The following is a 25,210-nucleotide window of genomic DNA, read 5'->3' on the forward strand; positions in this document are numbered from 1 at the left end:
CTTGACTTGGCAAAGGTTCAGTCCAACGGTCTGGTAGTGCGATTCGCCGCAGGGAAGAGACGTTTTGAAATGTTTAGTACACGTGCTCTTTCGCGCACCGATCATAGGAAACGCTGTCAGGGTCTGTCAGCTTCTGTGTACGCGAATGAAAACCCCCTGCGTTTGATTGGACGGCTAGAACGCTTTTAAGGCAACATTTAATCAACTCCACGGTGGCATTGACAAAATTAATGGGGGGGGGGGGGGGTGTCATTTGCACTGAAATATGAAAAAACAACCCCCCCACCCCCCTGTCGCCCTCCTGCGAACAAAACATGTTTATTCCCAAACAAATGTTCATGTGTAGACCTTGTTTGCACTTTCAACTGGACCCGATCGTGTTACAGGACGCAGGTGCACCAGTGACTCATCCACTGGTTCTGCACAAGAGGAACTGAGAGTGAGCATGTTTTTAAAAAGTCAGCTTTTTTTTTTTTTTTTTTTTTTTGTATTTAAGAGTCCGCATTGACTCGCACATGTGCATCTATTTTTTAATAGTCATTTGTCTCATGTCGAAATATCCTGCCTGGTCCTACAAACAGCATCATTATTAATCAGGTGATAAGTCAACCTGAAATGGGGAACGTTTCTCTGTGGCGTCTGCACTCAAGGACATCTCATTAGATTATAGGATAATAAGAAACAATAAGGGCAAAATCATATGCAAGTATTTTGTTAATCATACCCGCAACATTCTACTGATTACATCTAACTTCCTCTGATCGACGTCTCTAAAGCTTCTTTAAAACGAAAAGAGATTTTGGAACAATCACTTTTTGATGTCCGTGACAGGAAAGGGGGGACCCGGGTCAGGTGGGAATTCTAAAACATGTGGTTGCGGAAAACACCTAGACGACGTTCTGTTTGGATCCAAAGGCCCGATGGGAAGTGAACCTGCTGCAGCTTCTCACCTTGAACATGGCAGCCTGCGGTTCTCCCAGCTCATAAAACGGAGGCTTTCCGGTCGCCATCTCGATGATGGTGCAACCCAGAGACCAGATGTCTGCCGGCTTGCCGTACCCGCGGGGACCTTTGTCGATGATTTCCGGAGCCATGTACTGCAGCGTGCCTGCACAAACAGACATAAACCATTACACACTTAGTCGACAGGTGATTGTACGCAGGAATGTAGAAAAGCAAATTTAAAGACATTTGATGAAGTTTTATTTCATCTAATGTCTCTTTTTTTTCTTTAGTATTTGAACAAATGATTCCTTTCAGTGTGGGCTCGCATCGATGTGACTATATTAGTGGGACACTGCAAGAGATTTGCGAATGGATGAACGTTTTTAGTTACATGTAGATATGTACAGTGTTTATCAAACATTTGATTGGAGACACTTTCACATCTTGGCATTTTGATAATCTTGTGTCCCGTATTTACAACTGCCTAACTGCCTTTACATTGTTTGGTGATGAACTTAAAAGGAACATTCGATTGCTTTCCCACAATGCCAAAACTGGAGCCGTTTTTAGTCTTCATGCTAGGCTACGCTAAGCTAATAGCACCTGGCTACAGACAAACGTTTAAAAATGTTTCTCATACTGACACACGTCACTTTTGGCGCACAGTCTAACGACAACTGAGGGTAATTTAAAGATGTAATGTAAAGTAATGCAAAAAAACTAAAAAATAATTCCAACTGCTTTTAAGACAGCCTCAGTAAAAAAGAAAAAATGAAGGTGTGTGAACAAGCAGAACAGTGCAAAAACACTGGAAAGTGCTTCATTTGGTTAAATATGCCAGAAAAACAAACTGTCCCACTGAGCCTCATGGCCTCATTTCACTCCCTGCAAATAGCTGTTACAGCAACCGGAGCTTTATCGGGTTAAGCCAAGCTCGTGGCCTTGAGTGCGCGGCGGCAAAGAAGCATTCTGTGCCGTCCTGCGCTGGGCGCTGCCGTGCAAACGTGCAGATTCCCCCCGCGGGCTGAAAGGGCTCCTTTGTTCTAAGAATAGACTTGCCGGGGCAGTGTGCGCTACTTTTAGAGAACTTGTGGTGCGCCGAGCTAAAAACAGGCGACGACACATTTATAGCAGAGCCAGGCTATAAAAAGGACCAGCCCAGTTCCCCACCCCCCCCACCCTGAAAGAGCTCTGCTATTCAGGGTGAGTCCCCGTTTGCGGCCAATGAGCTGCTAGACCTTCTGGGCCCACGCGGGTCTGAGGGAGCCGCTATTGGCCGGCAGGGGGTGTCGAGATCACATGGTCACACGGGCCCCTTGACCTGTGGGCAGATAGACTCCACACCCAGGAGCTTATGAATAGCAACAGTCAGCTATTTTCTGCTTGTGTTTTCTTTCAGAGGAGCATCTTAAATGTCCAGTGTGTAAAATGTGGCCTGATTTACCATTTCTATATTGGTATAAGCTTAATATAGTGTCCATAAATACATGAATGAAAGAGTACACTCGCAGTATAATAAAAGTTATTTGGTTTTTTCCACCCTCAGAATGGTTCTTATTTACATATATATATATATATATATATATATATATATATATATATATGTATATATATATATATATATATATATATATATATATATATATATATATATATATATATACATATACATATATATATATATTTATATACACACATATATATGTACATATACATATATACATATATATATATATATATATATATATATATATATATATATATATAATATGTATATACATATATATATATATATATATATATATATATACATATATATATATATATATATATATACACAAAATATATATGTAGAAGAAGGTGGACGAGGTATCCAGGTTTGTGTGTGCAGGCCACCGTAGTTTACTGGCAAGCTTCAGAGAGGGTGGGAGAGTGAAAAACTCTGCAATCTAATATGTAACCACTTGATGTCACGGTTTCTCTTCAAAATCTCCAAATATTACACACTTTTCCTGTGTAATATACATATATATATATATATATATATATATATATTTATATATATATATATATATATATAATATCCTGTGTGTGTGTGTGTGTGTGTGTGTGTGTGGTACCTGTGAAGGTCTCCGTGCACGGATTGATGCCGGCCAACCTCTTGGACGTGCCAAAATCCGAGATCTTCAAGACGCCGCTGTAGGTGTTGATGAGAACGTTGTCGCCCTGAGAAACGAGGGACAGTCGTGTGAGAACGGCAAGCGCACGCACACACACACACATTGCTGAGCTGAATACCATCGGGGAGATGGTATTTGGATAAAAGGGCCGACGGGGAGTCTTTGAAAGTGACAGGCAAAGGCGTGAGAAAGGAGGTCGGCGTCCCCGCTTTCCAAAAAACAACAAAAACAAAGCGATTAACGTTTGGCTCACATGGCCGCGTTGTTAAATCAGGTGGAAGGGCAGGAGTGACAGCGTGCGGCAGGGCTGCCATCAGTTCAGGGAGGCCCCTCCTCCCCCCTTTAAGAGGATAAGCTAACGGGAGAATCACTGCGGCAAACACATGGAGCAGGGTGCAACGTATAGTGGCATCTAAGTGGAGGATGCATGTGTCTGCTTTGTAGTTACAATGAAGAAAAATGATAGTTAACTGTTGGCTTTTCATTCCTTAATAATGAGCATTACATTACAGGAAGGAGGCTCCTATATTGCACATTTCTGGACTATTGATGGGATGATGATGATAAGTTGAATTCAAGGAGCTCTCCGTCAGTTATAAAGGCCTTTTATTGCTCGCTCTCGGTCATGCAAACCTTCTAAAAACTCCCACGCGTTCCGGCTGCACGCCCTCGCCAAGGAGTCAATCTGAGTCAAACTGAGTCAAAGTGACCCCCCCCCCGGACGGAGGCGTGGTGGAGCCGAAACGCGTGGGAGTTTTTCCAAAGGTTTATATGACCTGAGCGGGAGCAATAAAAGGCAGTTAAACTTGACAGATTGCCATCATCACAGCAGATATGTCAAACTGCGAGGTGGAGGGAGATTTCAGGGTTGGAAAAGAGTTGATGGGTTGATTTGTTGATGGGTGAAAAATGTTTGCAGAGGGACACGAGAGATTTGGCAAATCTTTGTTTGGCGGCGGGGCTAAAATCTGACAGAACTGTTTTTGCACGGTTCCTCTAAGGCACATCGCTTAAATGTTGCGCACTACTCAACCTGCGAGATAAAAAGTACTTGATTTTCTACCTTGAACAACTTCCATCACGCCGCTATTCAGCTGTTGTTGCATCTCAGTCAGAAAAGAATTAGCAATATAATTTGATTTCACCTGAAATACTTTTAATCTTGTATAGTTACTATTCATTTGAATCACTTAAATGTAGTTTTTTTTTGGTCCTTTTTCTTCATTGTGCTAAAATGCTGCCCACTGTCTTTTAGTCTTAAATCCAAAAACCGACGGCTACCTTCTACTGCTATCTTTTTCCGTTCTCAGCGCTGGCCAGCTGCTAGTTACTTTATCTACTAGTCATCGTATGCAGGATATGCATCATATTTATTCCTTAATACTCCAAAAAACAAATTACAACAACAAGCGGGAAGCTCGGGCTAAAACAACATCTCCTTTCAGCAAAATTCCGTAGAAACTGTGAGGAATTTGAGGAATTCGACAGGTTTTCGAGCCTGCGACGGCGGAGAAAAGCATAGCACAGACGCAGGTCACCTTGATGTCTCTGTGCGCGATCTGGTTGTCGTGCAGGTATTTGAGGCCCTCCAGGATCTGCCGCGTGTAGAAGCCGATGGTGGGCTCGTTGTTCTTCAGGGGTCCCCACTTGGACCTGAGCAGCGCCGACAGGCTGCCTGGGGACCAGAGTTTTCACCATTGAGAGACGACACCTTTCCCCACACGGTTGTTTTTTGGTTTTCATTTTATATTTTTAGCAACAGGTTTTGAGTCAAAGCCGAGGCAAGAACGGCGCAGTCTCACCTCCGGGCACCTGCTCCATGAAAATCTTGATGAAGCCGTTCTCGCTGATGGAGCCCAGGTACTGGACGATGTTCTTGTGCTTGAGGTGTTTGTGCAGAGCGATCTCCTCGTGAAGCGGCTGCGAGTATCTGGAAATTCAACAAAACACTTTAAAAGTTAAAGAATCTTTTTTTTTTTTTAAAGAAAAAAACATTTCCAATTACCAACATGATGATGATAATGAAGGTGCTAAAAGAGAGCAACCCTTGAACAATCACAAAGAAATCTTTCATAAGTTATTGATGGGTAAATGTGAAAAAACAAAAAACAACCCTATCAATTGTTGCTGGTCCACTTTCTCTCTGACTTTCTGCAACTGATGAATATTTTCCTGTGTTTTGTTCATTTGCGGCTCCTTTTCCTCGTCAAGCTGTCAAACATCGGCTCTTTCAAACACAAAGGAGCGGCTTACCACTTGATCAAGTTACTGGATTTTGGCACAAACATACAATGTTGTGCTTTTAAACATTTTAGGGCCGGGGGGAGGGGGAGGGGGGGGGTTGCCGAGTATCAAGCAGTCCATGAACTCGACTTCAACTGTGAACGTGCAGCACTTGTGTGTTGTTTGTCTCGCTGGGGATGAAAAGCAGCAGGAACAAAGCCAGCGACCGCCTGACGATCGGCGCTCGAGACTTGAAAGAGACGGCAGAGTCGCTGAGTGTTTCCTCGAGGGCGACGCTAAATGTCACCGGCGCGCTCAGACTGAAAGCTGACAGCCGGCAGAATCTTTCACGCGTTCCGACTCGGCGCAGCCTGCGAGACTCGCGCCCTCGCTCGGGCCCCCCCCCGTCTCCACATTCGGTTCCCACACGGTCGACTTATTTACCTAAATTCTCAACATTCCTGGCTGACGAGCGGCACTGCTGACTGGCTGAAGTGATTAGAGGCAGGCGTTGTCGTTCAGCTGTGCGAGGAGCAGCTACCGCGGGGGGCGGGGGTGGGGTGGGGGGGGCAACTGTGAGGCCTCACAATCTGACTCCAACAACAGGGGTCATTTTTGAATGAAAAGTGATTTTGGGCCACGACTTTTACTAGTTTATGGCACCATAACGAGAGAAAAGCAGAATGGCGCAAGTACAGATGAAAATAAAGTCAAGCTACAAATTCCTACTGATATGAATTCAAGTAATTCAGGAAAAAAAAACAATTCAAGCATAAAATCTAAATCAATAAAAAAATAAAAAAAATAAATTGTGAGCACACCAAAATAATAGCCGTATTTACGGGGGAGGATTGGGCCACAAGAGAAAAACATTAAGATGGAATTTCCAATTCGAGAATAAAGTTGACGTAAAAAAGATTTTTTTGTGATTTGTGAATAAAATCAAAATGTTTCAATTAGTGTATCAATGTGAGCTAAGACAGAATGTTGAGAATAAAGTTTAATGGCTCCGCTCTCGCAAGTCCAGTGGAGGACTTCTGTTTTCGCCAGTTTCCTGATTACTGTGTGAACCTTGTGGGATACACCTGTTTCCAGCAGTTCACTTTTAACTGTGGGTAACTGGGTTAATCCACCATCCAGCCAGTCTACTCGCCAGATTCCACTTTATTTGCGTTGACTTTATTCACGGAATTTCTACTTTATTCACAAAATTTTGTCTTTTTTAACGTTGACTTCATTCACAAAATTTCGACATTATTTACGAAATTTCAACTCAAATACGAAAATGAAAACTTAATAAATAATAATTATACAAATCTCCTTGCTGTAATATCCTAATCGTCTTTCATACGTATCAGTAATGTCACTGCCCAGCACATAGTACTGGCCATACAAAGGCACAGTGGCCTCAAGTGGAAGAAGCCTTTTTACACCAAAATCCAAAGTCAAACGTGATGTCATGATGCTGATGATGGTCTTAATGTTAATTACAGTCGTGGAAAAAACTTCATGGACACCCTTTATGTCCAATTATGGTTCTTAAATATTTGACAGAGAACTTTTTTTGGGCCGTTTCAAAAGATTTGGCTGCATCGCAGGCACACAAACAATGGAAATTATTTGATCTATTATTTATTTTGCTAATAAGACAAAATAAGAAACTTGAATTCCTTGTAGTTCTTGCACTCTGGACGTGTTCCAAAGGACGTCTTCTTGCTGAATAATCCACTTCTGAGCTGGACTCAACAGTGCACGTGCAGCAAGCATGTGGGTAAGTGTTGGTGACAGCATGAAAATTAACTGCACTTGGAGACTCAAGACCGAAGATTCTTAGCGCTATACAGAACATCACAAATGCATGAGGTGTCCAAAAACTTTTTTCCACCACTGTATTAGGGAGTCAGGTTAACGAACAAAAAAACACAGTGGAGCCAGTGTTTTCTGTACCAGGATGCATTCAACTACAAGGAAATCACAGCATGTGGCAGTGAGCAAAACCGTGCAGCGTGTTTTCTTCCTCCCCCCTCCCCCACCCCCTCCCTTCCTTTCTCACCTGCTGTCTCTCTCTGGGATTTCCTTGATGGCCAGCCGCACCTGGTTGCTGAGGTCTCGGCCGGCGTACACGACGCCGAAGGTGCCTTTCCCCAGGATCACCCTCTCACCGTGCTCGTCGTACTCGTAGTCGTACTGCCGGGAAGAAGACGGGACACATTCTTTAGTCGCTCCGTAAGGGACACGTGCGCACATTTAAGTCAAATCAATGCGACGGCCGCAGTCATATAATAAGCAGGTGTGCCATTCGTTGACACGTGGCTGATTTCAGGCAATAACTTGTAAAAAAGGGCAACCAGCGCTGGAATAAAGCAGAGATGAAAATTCAATCAGTTTGGAAGCTCCGGCTTTTAGGTCTTGAAACGATTTCTTGCAAAATCACATCATCTTTTCATGATGTTAGAGTTTATTACATTTTTTTTTTTTTTGCCTTTGATGTGCGATAAAATGTCTACAGTTGTTTTGCTTTTATGAAAAGCTAAATAAAAACGGGACACAGTGAGAACCGAGTGTATTTATGCCAATGATGACTCCTACTTCACGTTACTCTGCAGTCCCGTGATGCGTTTGTAAGCACCCTCGCTGACACAGAAACCTTCCCGAGTCCCTTTACTGTTTCAAATTGTTTTTTTTCTTTCAGGTGTTAAGGGAGGTAATTAGCCACTGGAAAATGTTGCATGACATTTTCTAAAAGACACCGGGGTTCGAAATGCACCGGGAATAAATACAGACAAAAGAAGAAAAAAAGAAATGAAGCCCCGCCGATTTATTCTTTGTGACGGGTGGAACCGCATTAGCCTCGTCATCCTTCCTGTGACATTTACAGCCCGGCCAAGAGCGCAAAACAAAACAAAAAAACAAGAAGAAAAACCCACCGCGCGCATAAACACATCACAACCAGTCAACAGGATGTCTGAGGCGTCAGCGTTGAGAATGCTGTGGGTCGGGTTGCTCTATCACCACCGAGCACTGCCTTAGGAAATCTTTTATTTATTTATGTTTATTATTATCACACCTTGTGGCGTCTTGACAAAGTGAAGGGTTGTTGTTTCCAGAAGGGCTCTAAGATGAACTCTAATCCTCCGGCCACTTTAATAGGTCCACCTTTCAAGTACTGGCTACCTGATGGAGGGGCCATTAGTTCACTGTGATGTGGTGACAATTCCAGTGCATCAGCACTTTGGCAAAATACTCAAGACCAGCCCGCCGGGCACCAACCGCCACAGATCCCCTCACTTCCCCATTGTAGCGTATATGTGCTTGTTAGGCTCTTTATTCAGAGTGAGTGCTCAGTCAAAAGTGTGTCACCTCCAAGGCGTCGGCGTCGCACTCGCCCTCTTCCGGTCCCTTCCAGGCCTCCTCCGTGATGCTGTTGACCAGGTCGCAAAACCTGCAGGAGAAAGACGGACTTGTGTAGACTCGCATTTTGCTAAAGAGAAAGGAATGAATCCCTCAGCGGGCACCAAGAGTCGCCGCAAAACCAACAACAAAGCCTGTTGCCATTTGCTCTCGCAAGACTCGCAGAATCACTTGCAGGCAAAAGAAATAAGCAGCTCGTTATATCTTGTGCTGGTGAATATCATGCTGAAGTAACAGTGGGGATTTTTTTTTAACACCAAACCGTAATAAAGTCGCTGTCCACAGAGTTTGCATCACACAAATTAGACAATCACTTTTCAACATTTTTCTTTTCTTCATTTCAACTGTGAAAAAATACCCGTGGGGATCCACTTATCACAACTACTTATGTCTTTGCTGAAAAAGTAACCCTATAGATGTATTGAATGCCGAGCCAGTCATCTCCTACCATAGCACCATAGCTCCAGGGGGCAGGGCTACACCCTCAACAAGTCGTCAGATCACACAGTATCGCCACGTCCATAAGGAAACATGAAAGCATAAATACTCCACGTGTAGTTGTGTTTTTTTTTTCAAAACATACGTTTATGATTCTCAACAGTTTTTTTTTTTTTTCACACCACACTGCACTGCCGCTCCCCTGCTGCCCACGTGTCTGGATTTATGCGTGATGACCTTTTGCAAACTGCTGCCCCGTGCATGCACATGCCGTCCTGCTGTCACATGTGCACACGCGCCGACACAATCGTAACCCCCCCCGCCCCCCCAACCCCCCGCTACCGCCCCCACACACACACACACACACACACACACACACACACACACCATCCACTCCCTCCCCTCCCTTCCTTCCTGCCGCCTCGCCCCCTCGTCTCGCCTCTCCCGAGATGAGCAGCTCTATGACAACAGCGGCGCACCATGAATCAGAGGCTCTCGCACTTCACATTAATGGAACTCAAAGTGTCCGAGAGAGAGAGACAGAGAGAGAGAGAGAGAGAGAGAGAGAGAGAGAGGGAGAGAGAGAGAGGGAGAGAGAGAGAGAGAGAGAGAGACAGAGAGAGAGAGAGAGAGAGAGAGAGAGGGAGAGAGAGAGAGAGGGAGGGAGAGAGAGAGCCACTGATGTGAGAGCCGCGAGTCTGCACAGCCGGGTGTCTCAGCTCGGCTCGGCTGGCCTCGGGGGGGGGGGGCGCAACGGCGCCAGAAAGAGACAAGGTCTGTTTCTGCCGTAATAGACAGGAAGTGGGAAATTTTGCTGCCTGAGCGCAGCAGCTTGCCAGTGGGGTCTGAACTAGTGTGTGTCTGTGTGTTTTGGGGGGAGGGGGGTGGGGGGGTAGGTATAGGGAGGCAGATACGTCTTAAGGATCTAAAATAAAAAAAAAATCTTTGTGTGAGAACACAACCATGACTGATGTGTAAAAATGTTTCTCGTGCTTGATTTGTTCTTACATTCCAGTGGGTCAGTGCCTCACACGACACGGCTCATGATAAAATCTTTCCATTGTGTTTTCAAGTCATGGACTCTTGACGGATCTTTCTAAAGGCCAGAAAATCCCGAGACAAGAGTTCATTACGAGCGCGACATCACGGCTTCGTACCTGCTGTGTGTCGGCTCGCTCTGATTGGCTGAAACATTTCAATGCATCGCGTGAGTTACAGAGGTGACGGGAAGTCACACCACTGCGAATGCTATACGGCCTGCATGACGGCGGAAGTAAATTCAAGATGTCGGAATGTCTTGTGTGCCGGGTGAGCAACTCCACTGAATTACTGATCCAGTTGAAAGCTGGTGTTTCTTTCTTGGCCTGCTAATCAATTAGGGGTTGAATGCAGCCACAAATGCAAAGACTCACACGGACCGCTGATGTCACGATTTTCAATCTTCAGTGTGATAGACACTGTATTCTGGCTCGTCCAGCACAAATCTGGATGTGGCGTTTTCCCCTCGATTCTTTCCGTCTGAACCTGGCACATCAAGGTGTGATGACTGCAGCAGTGCCGGGCCTGACAGTGAGAGTGAGAGCGGACAGACCTTCTGCAGTGCATCTCCGTGCAGAAATAGATCTGGAAGTCCTCGGCGTTGTGAAGGACGTAGAGGAAGGCGCTGCGCTCGTCAAACTTGGAGATGCTGAGGAGAAGAAAAAAAAATAAAACAACTGAGCACCGCGGCAACGCGGAGGCCGAACGAGGCGAACGGCCTCAGGTATCAAAGTCTGCCTGCCAAGAAATCCCAGCGTGCACGGACCAACAGCGTGAGCCGCGCAGCTGGGAGTGATGTTCCGTGCGTGCGGTAGCAGTGTTGCGACGCTGGTTCGTGCAGGGATGTTGGAAATAGAGAAGCATTTGTTTGCGAACTTATCCGGCGAGACGAGCACTTGCGCGGTTAAGCGAGCGCGCCAAGGCCGGGAGCTGCAGAGCCAGACGGCCGAGTGTGTGTGTGTGTGTGTGTGTGTGTGTGGCCGTCATTGTTGCCTGCACAGCCGCTATTGTGTCCCGCCGGCTGACTGCAGGCTGAGTGGGCACGGAGAACGAGTGGTTCCCTAGCAACGTGCGAGCGCGAGCCCTCCGTCTTTGCCCGATCTGACACCGAATTCCTCCCGAGGACGGCGGAGAACGAGTCAAGGAGGGATGTGGTCTCCGGCGGAGTCTCCTGATGGAGCGACGACGTGCTCAAGTTCTGACCTCAGCCCGGCCCGCTCTCCAGTTATCGGCAGGAGAGCGTCTGCTAGGTCAAAGGTCCAGTGTGCTTTCTCGCTTCTCCTCCCTCTCCCGAGCTTGCCAGTGAGCTACGTTGGCCTGCGCACCCAAACCTGGATACCCAAACCTTGTCCACCTTCTTCTTCGTTGGTTCATTTGAGGACACAAACGTTCAGCCTAATTACGAAACGCGCTGTCAGGCGGACTGGATTGTCCACACCAGGCTTCCTTAGAAATATGGCGGTGCAAGATGGCAGCTAACTGGGAGCAAGACCCTTGATACTAATGTATCGCTTTATTTTGATCCACTTTAATGAAGTGGATCCACACTTTTGACTTCCTTGACATGACGCTAATTGCAAGTATGCAAAAGTTTAGTTCAGGGAAATCATCCCTTTGTGAATTTGCATTGGTCGCCGAGACTTCATCGTTGGTTCTCTCTGTTGTGGGGGGGCAATTTACACAATGGCTGAATATGCTGTTTTCTGGAGTAAGCTATTTTTTTTCTGAAACTATTCATGTGGGGCTGCTTTACAAGGGTCAATATCACATCGTTGAGAAGGAAAATGATCAAGAGTTTGAGGTAGAAAATACAACAAAAAGAATGATGACGTGCCACACTGACAAAGTCCAAACTGACCTGACGCCTCGGACTGATGTGGCGCTGAAGTTCCACTCGTGAATGCCTTTGTTCTGTGGGGCAGATCAAAAATGAATATGAACAGATCGCAGCATCACCGAACATGGCCTCGGCCACCTCGGGAGTAATAATAATAACAAAAAAAAAAATACCTCAAAGGTTTGCATCACATTAGCAACGGAAGAACAGCGTCAAGCTGCCAGGTCAGCGGGGCTGACGGGGCAATTTTCTTCTGATGAATTTTAGATGAGTTTTAAGTTTGCAATGCATTAACATTATTAGAAGATAATCAATGAGGCAGCTGCACCGCCCTTATGGCACCAAAGGAGCGCCAAGCGAGCATCTAATGCAAGATAACAAAGCAGGAAAAGCAGCAATCTGTCCACCATCTGTTAATGTCTACTTACGATAAGCGCCTCTGATGTTATCATTTGTTAGCTCGTCTAATTACATAAAGCAAAGCAAGAGCAGCTGAGCTTTGGATGGCAAAATTATATGGACTCAAATGGCTTAGGTAAGACAAAATTCAATTGTAACAGCCACCGCACTGAACTAGCTTGCACAGGCATGCGCAAACTACGGCCCGGGGGCCATTTGAGGTCCGTTAAACTTTTTAATCTGGCCCGCCGAATTTTAAACTATGTTAATAAACCTTATGAATGCTTTAGTTTCCCTCCGTTCTGGCGTTCTTTTGCCACAGTGATGACGATATTCTGAAGAATACCATAACATAACAGTAACTGTTAGTACGAGACAAAAGCCGTATTTCATTCGCTTGATTTTAACTTCAACAAAGAGGACGTCAAAGAGATATTTTGATGTTACGGCTTTTGTTCATTTTCAACTGAAGCACATGTTTTCGACACATTTCTTCTCCTACGAGGTGGGTCACCGAAACACTCCATCCATCTGCTGCTGCTCCGGCTCCCCCTGTCAAATTTCAGAACCCACTGTGGTCTCGCCAGTCAAAAAGTTTGCCCACCCTGAGCTAGCATGTTTCCGTGGCTGTCCGGCTAATGGTAGCTGTTTGGCTAACGTTAGCGTTACATTCAATTCAAGCATTTCAGTCCTGCACGGCTGAAACCTGGTTGTTTGTCTTTATTTGTCTTCTTTCAAAGGATTGCTTTAAATTAACCTTGTTTACATTATTATTAACACTCCCATCTGATGTGTCGTCATTTTCTTGCTACTTTTATCAAACCCTGCACTTAACGGAAGACCTCCCGCTGTTTCATCTCAGTGACAGTGACATCGGACCACCAATACCAACCTTGTCGTCGGGGGCGACGTGCCAGATGGAAACCGTGTTGTCGTCGACGTCTTTGTTTATGGACAAATACGAAGGCTGATAAACTTTGGTCGGCTCAAGTATCAGAACCTGTAAAACAGACACGTGTCACATCATTCATCTTGCACCCACCATTCAGGGCGAAGACATTTTTCCCTCCTCCCACTGTAGCCTGATCAAACTGGTCCGTGTGGTGCACGGCTGACTTGTGAACCTACAGGAAATCGCACGGAGGTCACGTCTGTCTTGGTGGCCTCCACCAGGAAATCCATCCAGAAATCCACCAGCTCCTGTTTGGGCGCCGGCTGCTCCACGCCGGGTTTATGGAAGTGCTGGTAGATTAAAATGGTCTCCACCAGAGAGCGCAGATACCTGAGAACGAGCAGAAAGGGCAAAAACGTAAAGCACATCAAACCGACTCTGAATTTTTTTGCAATTAAACTGCTGAACAGCGGGAAGGAAGATTCTCCGGCATCCCGCCCGCCATCAAAAAGTCACAAGGGGGGAGAAAAACCCAACAAAAAAAACCCCAACATAATTTAGAGGAGTTTCATTTAGTTTCAAAGCGGTGAGCACAGAAGAAGAAACAAACAACGCGGCGAGATCGCGTTTCCAGGGCCGGGAACTCGTTTGTCTTCGCGGCATTAAAACCGACTTAAAGAGCTCTCGCAGCACCAACGCAAACACGGAGCGGCAGGGCCATTAGTGGCACGTTTACACGCATGTTGTGTGCGCCTGGCATGATCTCATAAACCCTTGAGGAATGGATGTTGTGGTAAGAGAGCCTCTTTTTTTCTTTTTTAATCTATGCTTAATATAAAGCGCAATTAAAGGCTAATCAAGGGCAAATGATGCAGAGCCGTCATGTTTTCTTGCTTACGCCAGCTTGACTTTGAGTTTGAGGCCGAGAGAAATAGAATTTTCCCAGAGATGAGCGTGGCGACAGATAATTATCACATCGAGCTAAAATCATAGAATCGCAGAATGTGCGGCACGTGTGAATGTAAAAAGAGAGAGAAAAAAAGCAGCTGTCGTCTCATCAGCGCGCTGCAGCTGTGCAAATTTACGGCCGCAACGCAATCTCCCACTTTTTCGCTTCTGCGCCACCGTGCTTAATAGCCTGAGGATTAGAAAGATGTAGCGCCAATCCACTGAACAAAACTGCACAATGACTTTATGGAAAAAGTAGGGACTGAAGATGGTGACAAAGGAAACGGTCAGGTAGTGGGAAACACATTTAGAATGTGTACACAAGATACTCCAAGAAACTCTGATACTCAATATACAAGAGTAGGAGAACCGCAATAATGTAGGTTTCTTATTTTGTCTGATTGACAAAATATTGACAAAATAATTTCCATTTGCGTGGATCTGATGCAGCCAACAGCAAAATAATGACTATACAAAAAAAAACAAACCTGTAAAATATTTATTGACAATAATCAGGAGAGATAATCATGTTACTATTGTATATGCTGGCAATATGAATTGGCGTTGTGCGAGTCAAAGCTAGCGTTAGCTTTCTAAATAGCATTTCGGGGGGGGACTACAATATCAGAACTTTACAAAAGCAACTTGAAGACAATATTTAATTTCTAATAAGGAAGTTTCTATTGAACACTTTCTGTTAAAAAGCGCTCACAATGACAGATGACAATTGCAGATTCTAACAAAAATGACAAACACTTTGAAATAACGCTCCACCCCCCGCCCCCAACCCCTTGTGAGAAGCTTCATCCCTGTTCTCACCAGATGGGGGCTTTCAGTTTGAAGAGCTTCTCCGAGGCCTGGATGACCCTGATGTTGTCGCCGGCCAGGATGCTGGCGCCCAGGAAGAAGCCCACGTCCCAGTAGCTCTGCAGCTTGTCCAGGCTGCCTTTCTTCCCCACCAGGCTGCTCAGCTTCACCCCTGGAAGACAGCAGAGTGCAGACCATTGTTCCCCCCAAGCTCAGATTCTCAGACTTTAAAGAGGCTGTGGCAACACTACTTGAATAGAAAATAATAACAATAAAATCAAAGAGGGATGAGAGCAATGATACTTAATTACATTGTGCAGAAAGGCAATTGTGATGAACGCTCCGGGCCTCTTCCGATGGGGAGCTGCTGTAACATGTTCCTCTGCTAGCTAGCAACCAATCAGAGGTGCGGAGGGTTCTACGCGGAGCGTGAGGCCACAGTTTACAGAGCTGCGGGCCAATTCCCACGACGACTCTCCCTGCTCTGACCCTCTCCAGCTCCTCTGAGCCACAGATTCCAGGGCACAACGCGTGGAATGTGGAGCCGAGCCGGGGCTTAAGAAACGCATTCGTTTGCAAAGCAGGAGGGGACAAAGTTCTACATAGTTGCTACGTGGCTGCATAGTTTCGCAAATGTCGCTATTTGCCCCCCCCCCGCCAATCTAATTTGAAGGGTAAAGTAAATCAAAAGAATGAAGTCGGTGGCGCTAGCTAGCAGTGCACATAGGTGAAATGAGCGACTAGCTGGCGCGCACAGGGAAATAATTACCTGTTAAAATCCAGATATTTCCCCCGTGGTTTGGGAACAGCATCGGTTTAATACCGTCAAGTTCAGCAGACCAATTAGAACACGGTGCAAAACAATCCATTAGCTAGCTAGCTAGCTAGTTGGTGGTTTGCTAGTATTTATGACAGCGCATTTGTACTTGTCAAGTACAAATACTTTGTTACTGTACTTGTCAGGTATCTGTGCTTTATATGAGTGTTTCTTTTTTCTGACAACTTTTCACTTTCACTCCCCACATTTGCACACAAATATCTGCACTTTGTACTCCTTTAATTAGCAAAAAATACCCTTGCTTATGTATTTACAATCTTTTAAAAGATACCGATTGTGTTTGAAGTAATTCACTTATTATTGCTATTATAGTTGTTGCTTGACGTGGAGCAATTTGATCTCAGCTCGTTGTGCAGTTCAATATAAAAGTGGACGATATTGCTTTGGGGTCACTGTTGTTTTCAGTACTGGGAAAAAGAACCATGTAGAAAATAACATTGGTCAAAGTTATTAAAAGTGTCGGCATCCAATAATGGCTATTTACTGATGTAAAGAATTTGAATACATTGGCCACTTCCATTAAAAGAGATTTTAGAGGCTCTCCTCCTGGCAACTGCGGTTACACAAGCGGCTTGAAAGAGACAGAAGACGGAGGCGGATCAACTGATTCGCCGAACGCCCTCCTAACTTTCACTCACCCACTTTGCGGAGCTCGAAAGACGTGTCAAACCGGTGTCCGGCCGCCACGAGCAGAACGGCGTAGTTGATGCCCGAGTGCAGGGTGGGCTCCGACTCGAAGCCCTTCCTGAACCTGTGAGACATGGGAAGGGGAGAATTAACCAGCCTTCCTTCACAAGCTTCCAGACATCCTCCATGTCAGGGGGAGAAAAAAAAAAACCCACACCCAACAACGTTTCAAAAAACCCCCCAAACAATTACTGCCATATTGAGTGGGGATTGCTCAACGTTCCCCTAGCGGAACGATGAGGAAATTCCATTTGTTTAATGAGCAATCTGCTGAGGAAGGGTCTGTGGATGTTATTGGAGGCTTCTGCCAAGTGAACGACATGGCGGCGACAACGAGTGCCAGACGGGACGCTCCGTAAATGAGCAGCATGTTCGATCTGAAGTTCACTTCCAGCCTGCTCGAACACACACACCGTGACCCTTGGGAGCTTTTAGAGACGCCAGAGACACCTGATTGTGCGAACGGCCCTGTCAGCTGCCGTAGAAAAAAATGAAATCTGTGAAAAAAAAGGGAGACGAAAGGCAGCTCAAAGATCGGCTTTAAAAGACGATTGGACCGTCTACCCAATCACTCCTAAAGTGGACCAACGTGACGTTCATCTGCCAGCTCTTTCCAGGCTTACTGTCACTTCCTGGTCACCATCTGCTCTTCTTCTGTGGTCTAAGCACAGTTTTAGTAAAAGGACACCGGTTGGCTCCTCTGAAGCTCATGGACTTGAAATCTAATCCATCAAGCTGCACTGCAACTTTATTCTTGTCTTTTTTAGCTCTTCCCTTCAGGGGAGGCCACAGCCACTCGCCTGCCTCTATCAAACCCTTCCCCACTGCAGCCGCCTCTATTGTCTCGACACCAACTAACTTCAATTTCTCTGGCTTTATCTCCTAAGCATCTACCAAGCTCGGGCTGTCCCTCCGTCGTCCTCATGACTGATTCCATTCATCCTGTTCACTCTCAAAAGAAAAAAAAAAAAATCCACCCTTTAATCTTCACTGCCTCAGAATCTACTTCCTCAAAAATCTTGTCTCTGCTCACTGTGACCTGCTTGGGTCCTTTTCATTCACACAAACGCACGCGTCTCACTGCGGCTGACCTTTGTTCACACCTTTCCGGTCCATCCCTTCACCTGCGCCCTTGCTCTCGCTACACACCGCAGTGTCATCTGCAAACATGATAGTTCCTGGAGATCCCTGTCTAGCCTCGTATTCAGCCTCTCCATCGCCACACATCAAATGAAAAGAGTGTTCAGAGATCATCCTTGATGAAATCCCACTTCCACGTTGAGCTCCTCTTTCACTTGGTAGACAGAAATACCGAAACACTTGTCTGAAAATTAACAGGTTCGGAATAATCAAATTCCTTTAAGTTAAGTTGATGTTCATGTTGCATTAGTGTGTACGCTTGCGCACGATCTCTTGAGTTGCGACTGTTCATCAACTTTACTTTATATTAGTTTAGCACAAATGATGTTACAAATCTGTGCACGGCAGGAACAAAGTCCTCGCAGGCTTGTACAGAGTTCCATACTGTACAAGCTCATTAGCTCAGGGGAGAAAAAACAAACAAACACACACACACAAAAAAAAACAAAACTGTCCTGTTCTCGCCTTGTTGACAGTGTAATTTCAGGCCAATCAAAGAGCTTTTTTAATTTGTTTGTTCAGCTTTATGTGGACATAAAGGGTGCTTGATGAGCAAGAAGGATGTGAACAAACGTACCATAAAGAGCAAACAGAAACAAAGACGTCAGACAGACAGGGAGAGGCAAAACATATATTTGCCCAAGCGACAGGTGGAGGTAAAGTTGCACGAAATCCAAAAAAACACAACAAAAAAACAGTCAGGAGTGAAATGAAGGTACCCTAGAATCTCATTGTCCTGCGTGTGCACTTCCTTTCATGCGTTATCAGACTTCCCATTTTGTGTGATGTCGTGACAGCCAGTCGCAGACTTATGGCCCACTGGATTGCTTTCGAGTCACTTATCGCTCTTAGCGGGGACAATAGGTGGTGTCATTGCAAAAACCCGTCATTACGGACATCTTTTATTCGTCGCACTGCTGACATTAAGCTCTTAATCCTGCGTGGCAGACGGCTCAGAGGAACCTGTCTTGCCACATTATTTATACATGGGCCAGAATGCAATGGAAGATGTTTGTTTTTACGGTAATACTCCGCACATACTGATCACCCTGCACACACACACACACACACACACACACACACACAAACACACACACACGAGCGCGCTCACCAGTGCGTGCCACTGTCTCTGCTCTGGGTGTCGGTGAAGTGAGACTCCAGGAACTTGTCCTTGTAGATTCGCCCGACCATGCAGTACATGTCGGAGGCCACCTGCTCCACGCCCTCCACCAGGGGCAGCATTATGTCCAGGGCCTTCTGTCGGTCACCAGGAAGGTTCCTCCTGCAATCGTCACATTCACAAACAAAACGACCACATTATTAATCCCCAGAGGAAGTTTCTTAATATTTCATAAAGTACAATGGACAAACAAACAAACATATGTGCCATATGTGCATATATGTACAAACAAACAAACATATATACACATACATAATACATGCATATGTATATGCAAATATATATAAGTATACATATATGTATACACACATGCACATATATACATACATATATATGTATATGCATATACATTTTTCTACACACACACATATATATATATATATACACATATATATTTATATATATACATATATATATATATACATATATATTTATATATATACATATATATATATACATATATATACATATATATATGTATATATATACATATACATAAAATGAGCAAAATATTATAAGAATATAAATATACAAATATTGACTCTGAGGATGCATGTAGAGACAGAAAAAGAGCACGTCAGCGCTGATGCTCACCGCTTGCTCATGGGATGGATTAAATGCGGGGGAAAAATTTTGCATCCTTCGGCACACAACAATCAGTGGGACTTTATAACTGTTCACGATGGAAATCACCATCGGTGACATACGATACCAGCCTAAACTTGGTTTACATACCACTATAATAGTTACAAATGGCGTAGAGGAAAAGAAAATCAGATCTTGGATCGATTTGCAGTGGAAGCAGAGACTGTGGAAAAACCCAGCTGAACCCGAGCCTTGTGAAAATGCCACAGTTCAGTCCAGTCCAGTCCAGTGCAGTGTGCAGCGACGCTCTTTTATCGAGGGAACAGCGAGGTTGTGGAAAGCACTCACTCGACAATGAGCAAATAAAAGTTGTCACGGACCCCTTTGCACAACATTTATGACGCATATGAAAGTGATGGAATTTAGAACAGGATAAGGGCAATGGATAGATGTACAGTTCAGAGCCGGAATACAGTACAGAATTGTGTTCCTTTAAAATGCAGTGGATTAAAAAAACGCGTACATGAGGTTTCTAATATTAAATTTTGCAATTTGTAAAGCTTTGCAAGTGTAAGTCTGTACAAACATCATCGAGACTCCAGTAATAAGAGTAAAGGTTTAACAAGATATCCAGTAATAAGTAAAAGGGTAAAGGCTTAACAAGAGGTTAAAAGTATTACTGATATCCAGTTTAACTCGTTTATACTTTTGTACATCCTGGTCAAAAACAAGAATTGGTCTCACCCATGAAAAAACAACGTGCTTTTATTTGACTGGACGTATGGCTATAAATGGCTGACGGATTGCTCATATGTTCATGCTTGTCCACTCCTGAGCCCTTTCATTGCAGTGGATCATTGGGAGGTTGGAGATTTTATTTTTCAAAAAGAGTAAGAAAAAAAAAACCCACTCAGGACTCTGCTTTGATAATAATTGGAGAATAATTCATTCATTCAAAAAATGAATAGAGAAACAACAAAAAATCTTGGAGAGTGAGTGAGAGCGAGACTGTAGACCAATTAGGGCTTTTATATTCTTTGTTTTTATAACTTCACACCACACGAGAAAAAAAATAATACTCACGCATCAAACTTTCGTATTACTTTTTCATCAAAGAAAACCTTAATGAGACCTGGTTCACTGGTGTAAACAAGGAGGATTTCAATCCACTGAATCGATTCATAAATATTCTCACTTTTCACAACAATTTTGAATAAAAAATATGACTGAATATCTGCAATCAAGTGGCATTTCATTTGCAGTTAAGACTCCCTAAACACAGAAATGGAGATTTACATTAAAACCCAGCTTCTTTATGGCTGCAGGCCAGCTAGCTAGCTATCTATTCTAGCGGTTTTAGAACAGCGCTTATTTTTCCCATTCATATCAGTCAATACAGCCGATGAACTGGTGGACCAACTCATCAAACCACAAAGTAAATTATATTTCTTTTCTATGCGTGTCAAATGTGTCAATTCAAATCAGTTGACATCCATCCATCCATTTTCAATACTCGCTTCTTCATGAGCTCAGGGTCACGGGGGTCTGCTGGAGCCTCTCCCAGCTGTCATATTGCATAATGAGGACAATACTCCACACAGAAAGGTCCCAGGCCCGGAATCAAACCTACGACCTTCTTGCTGTGAAGTGGCTGTGCTAACCACTTTGCAACCTTGTCGCTCCTCAGTTGACTTATAATTTTTAATATTGCACAGATGTCAGGATGTGGATTATCCACCGAGAAAGTGGGAAGCTGGAGGGCTCCGCTCCAAAAGTCTGCTACTTCGGATGGAGGAAACCGGTAGAATAAATTTGTTTTCAACCAGTAAGTGTGGACCTTGTTTTGTGCCTCGTTAAAAAGAACTGATTTTTAAGCAACTGTGAAGCTTTGACGCTCTCCTACTCAGAATTTTAAAAGGTTCATGATCAAATTGGGAAAAGCCTGTTGCTCTAATCTCTTAATAAAACACGACATTTACACAAATTACAAAATCTACATCAGAATAGGTGCTGATTAGTTAGTTCGAAAAGAAGGATGAATCTGCAAATTTCTCCATGTTTGTCAATCAACCTCCACAGCCCTGAAATATCTACAGATGTTACCTCGGTAATTTTCACCTTTTCACCCCTGCCATTAACCGGCTGAACCCTCTCACCCCAAGAAATGGATGTCCACCGTTAAGCCTCTGGTGGCTCTTATGCCGCCGTACAGCATGCAAAACGCCCGACTGTCGTACACCACTCAGTTGCTGATGTTAGCTAACGTCACCGTTAGCTCCAGGCCCACCCACCCAGACATCAGCACGCCATTATGCGCTTCAAAGGACGCGTGCGGGAACGAGTGAACGTGTCAAGATGCACACTTCAGCAACAAGTGGCTTCGCTGTGGCGCCACGTGTTGCAGACGCACTCCCTCGCTGGCTTATCTCCGCAGCCGTGAAGGTTAAATAGAACACGCGGGCTGACAGCTATTACCATGGAGACCATCCGGAGGGGACCTGCTCCTCGCTCACATCCCTCCACAGATGGGTTATCTGGGAGGAGGTTATACTCGTCCTCCGCTCGTGACTGAGCGATTTAAGGCTCGTATGCCTGACACGGAGAAAAGGAGCCAAAATCAATGACCTATTTTGCTGTGGCAAAGTTTTGCTGTGAAGCTTCAGGAACTGTTTTCTTAGGGTGTTCGTGCTTTATTTGTCAATAAATAATACCCAAATACAGATACACAATACAGAGAGAAACATAAATCAGACTAAGATTACTCCCACATAAAGGTCCAGTGTGTAATATTTGGTTTGATTTATATTGGTTTGTTTTTTATATTGGTAGGAGCTTAATGTCTTGCCTATAAATAAATAAATGTGTAAAAATGTAATTAAAAGTAAAAATACAAGTAATTTGGTTTTCCTACCCTTAGAACGTTCTCATACATATATATATAAGAATATAAATATAGCAAAGGTCTTGATCCCAGTTAACTGCCATCTTGCACCGCCATATTTCTAGGGAATAGTGACGTCAAAACCAGTTCATTGAAAAGAACCGAATCATTAGAATCAGTTCACGAAAATGAATCGTTCACTCTGAGATTTTCTTCAGATGCAATAACACACACACACACACACACACACACACACACACACACACACACACACACGATGTGTTGATATTACAGTATTTGTCTCATTTGAAATCTGTCTCATGCATAATGAGAGATTTAAAGCTCAATGAATTGTTGTTTTATAGAATTGACAATTACTTGCCGCACTGGTCAGTAGCTTCACAGGGATTCTTTGCAAAGCAAAGACATGGCTCATAATCCAAATTAATGGTGGAAGTGCTACAGAAACCATTTAAGTTATTAAGTGATCGAGTTCACTTAATACAATTAGTTAAAAAAAAAAAGTGTTCTTTTTGGACGAATTGTTCGCCAACAATACAACACCACTAAGGAAGGCCTGTGTGGACAATCCAGCCCCCTTGACAGCGCATTTCCTCATTAGGGTGACCGCTCGCGTCCTGAAATACACCAACGAAGAAGAAGGTGGACGAGGTATCCAGGTTTGAGTGCGCAGGCCGCCGTAGCTCACTGGCAAACTCTCTCAACCATCTTGCCGAGCTGCGGTTTGAATCGAATCAAGCTGGTTTTAGTTGCATAACGTCAGTTGTTTTGAGTCAAAAGTAGGATGTGATATCTCCAGGCTGCATGCTTGCAAGTAGTCGCTGCTGCTGCTGCTGAAGACATCAGCGCATACGTGACGGGAAAATATGTTTTCAGGTCACGCCAAGCTTCAGCGAGAGCTCGGTTGAAGATCGCGGCGCATCAAGGACAGATCGAGGTCAACTGTTGCCCAAGGCAAACAATAGGAAAACGTGAGCTCATGCCTGCTAGCGACGGAAGAAGTTAACGTGCAACGTGACTAAAGGACTCTTCAGAGCCGTTTTTCCCTTTTTTCAGAGGAGCCTTTACAAATAGTTTCTTTGAGCTTTTTCGGATGAGTGAAATAAATCTGATGGTGGTCGCCCGTAAATTTCTTGTCTGTGCGTTCAGTGACATCATCCGTCCTACCTAAAAAAAAAAATACCAATCAATATTGACAACTCAAACCTAAACATTGATTTTTAAGGCCTCAGTCAAACAAAATTTGAATAAGTATGTAAGTAAAATATGCAAAATCCGCAACGTTGTTATAAAATTGCAGATGATTCGTCAACTGAATCTTCACACGATCCTTCAGACATCGTGGAGTCATCGTAGTAGCAAATGAATGGCTCTCCGGGTTTAGTTCAGTCTTTCAGGCTCTCGCGAGCGCTCATCCAATCACAGGACGCGTACATGTGAGGTTTAGCGTGCAGCCAGCTAGCTGGCTTTGGCATCGCAGACTCACGATCTGATTGGCTGATCGCAACTGACTGTGGTCCATTCACTTATAGTGGACAGGGACCTACAATGAGTCCAAAGGACTCGGGCAGATTTCAGAGAACTTGCCAACAAAGGCTAGCAGACATATGACTGGATAAAAATGCTACTGTAATGTACAACACTGGCAGCAGCACAACCAAGTCCATATTATATGACATGAAGACAACTTGGAGACTATGGAGAACAACTTTATTACCATATTGAGAGGATTTTTATTTTCTCCCCATTTCTGAGTATTTTTAGGGCAGCAGCAAAGACCTCGCTGGCCCTCATGGACCACCACTGTAACATGTTATTCATAAATATAATGGAAATAACTGGCCGTGGAGGCACTTTCCACAATACGAAACAAATAAACAAATCAAAAAAGGACTACAAAATACTGTACAATACACACAATGACATAAATCCCTCTGATGGGAGTTGAAAACTTAGCAAGTTTGAAGCTTTTGCAAGAGCTCCCCATCAGGGCACAGATTCCCGTAACAGCATTCCCAAGGAAACACGAACTACACAACACTGCGCGATAAAAATAAATAAATAAATAAACGTTTTTTTCTGTAGTCGCGGATCGAATCGTAATTATGAAACATCCAAATGGACAAACAAACAGACTCGATACGCTCCTGTGAAAGCATCTGGGTCGGCTAATGCCGGCGCAGCGCTTTGCCCATTTTTCAGAACACAAAAAAAAAACAATAGTCGGAATTAAATCCACCTTTGACAGTGTAGGCAGACATGTTGGCGGTGGACATAATTAAGGCAAGCACAAAAACGGCTTCAGTGACTCATCCGCCTCGGCTGAGTGGGCGAGGAGACATCGAGAGACCTCCCACAGATGTTTGTGTCCACTCCATGACGTCTAAACTCTGGGACCTCGGGGGGCGGGGGGGGCTCCTCACCCTCGCGAGGACAGAAGGCGCCTTCGCTTGTTAGCACTTGTTGCGTGAAAAAAGAAAAAAGGCAAGGGAACCAGCAGGCGCACAACGGAGGACAAGCTGGCTCCTTGGGTTCCGGAGGCGATGCTTTGCTGACGGATGAATATGAAAAAAATAAATAGCAGCAGGCTTTGATAGCATCTGAGGCAGCGGTACCACAGAAAACCACAGGAAGTCGACATGAAATGAGCGGATGGGAACGCGGCCACATCCCCACTGTCTTTAACAAAGCTTCACTTTACTCATCTGGTTACCTCAAGCTACTAAACATTTAACCAAATGCTTAGTATTATCTATCTAT

The 25,210-nt window shown here is 44.4% G+C and overlaps 1 protein-coding gene across 2 annotated transcripts in view; it reads right to left on the bottom strand.

The window, feature by feature from the left end:
- map3k5 (mitogen-activated protein kinase kinase kinase 5) overlaps positions 1-25,210 on the bottom strand; it is a 69,495-nt gene that overhangs the window by 12,334 nt on the left and 31,951 nt on the right. For both annotated transcript variants that reach the window (XM_076037640.1, XM_076037641.1), the window contains exons 7-19: positions 18,895-19,065; positions 16,595-16,707; positions 15,131-15,290; positions 13,600-13,753; positions 13,364-13,471; positions 12,094-12,146; positions 10,789-10,884; positions 8,709-8,790; positions 7,402-7,535; positions 4,928-5,055; positions 4,664-4,800; positions 3,066-3,171; positions 951-1,108 (exon numbers count right to left, since the gene is read on the bottom strand). In XM_076037640.1, coding sequence (XP_075893755.1) covers positions 951-1,108; positions 3,066-3,171; positions 4,664-4,800; positions 4,928-5,055; positions 7,402-7,535; positions 8,709-8,790; positions 10,789-10,884; positions 12,094-12,146; positions 13,364-13,471; positions 13,600-13,753; positions 15,131-15,290; positions 16,595-16,707; positions 18,895-19,065 — 1,600 coding nt within the window. The remainder of the gene's footprint in view (positions 1-950; positions 1,109-3,065; positions 3,172-4,663; positions 4,801-4,927; positions 5,056-7,401; positions 7,536-8,708; positions 8,791-10,788; positions 10,885-12,093; positions 12,147-13,363; positions 13,472-13,599; positions 13,754-15,130; positions 15,291-16,594; positions 16,708-18,894; positions 19,066-25,210) is intronic.

Source organism: Nelusetta ayraudi, unplaced genomic scaffold (genome assembly GCF_046127955.1).
Source record: "Nelusetta ayraudi isolate G7.1 ecotype Tasmania unplaced genomic scaffold, CSIRO-AGI_Nayr_v1 ptg000052l, whole genome shotgun sequence".
In the NCBI taxonomy this organism is placed as follows: domain Eukaryota; kingdom Metazoa; phylum Chordata; class Actinopteri; order Tetraodontiformes; family Monacanthidae; genus Nelusetta; species Nelusetta ayraudi.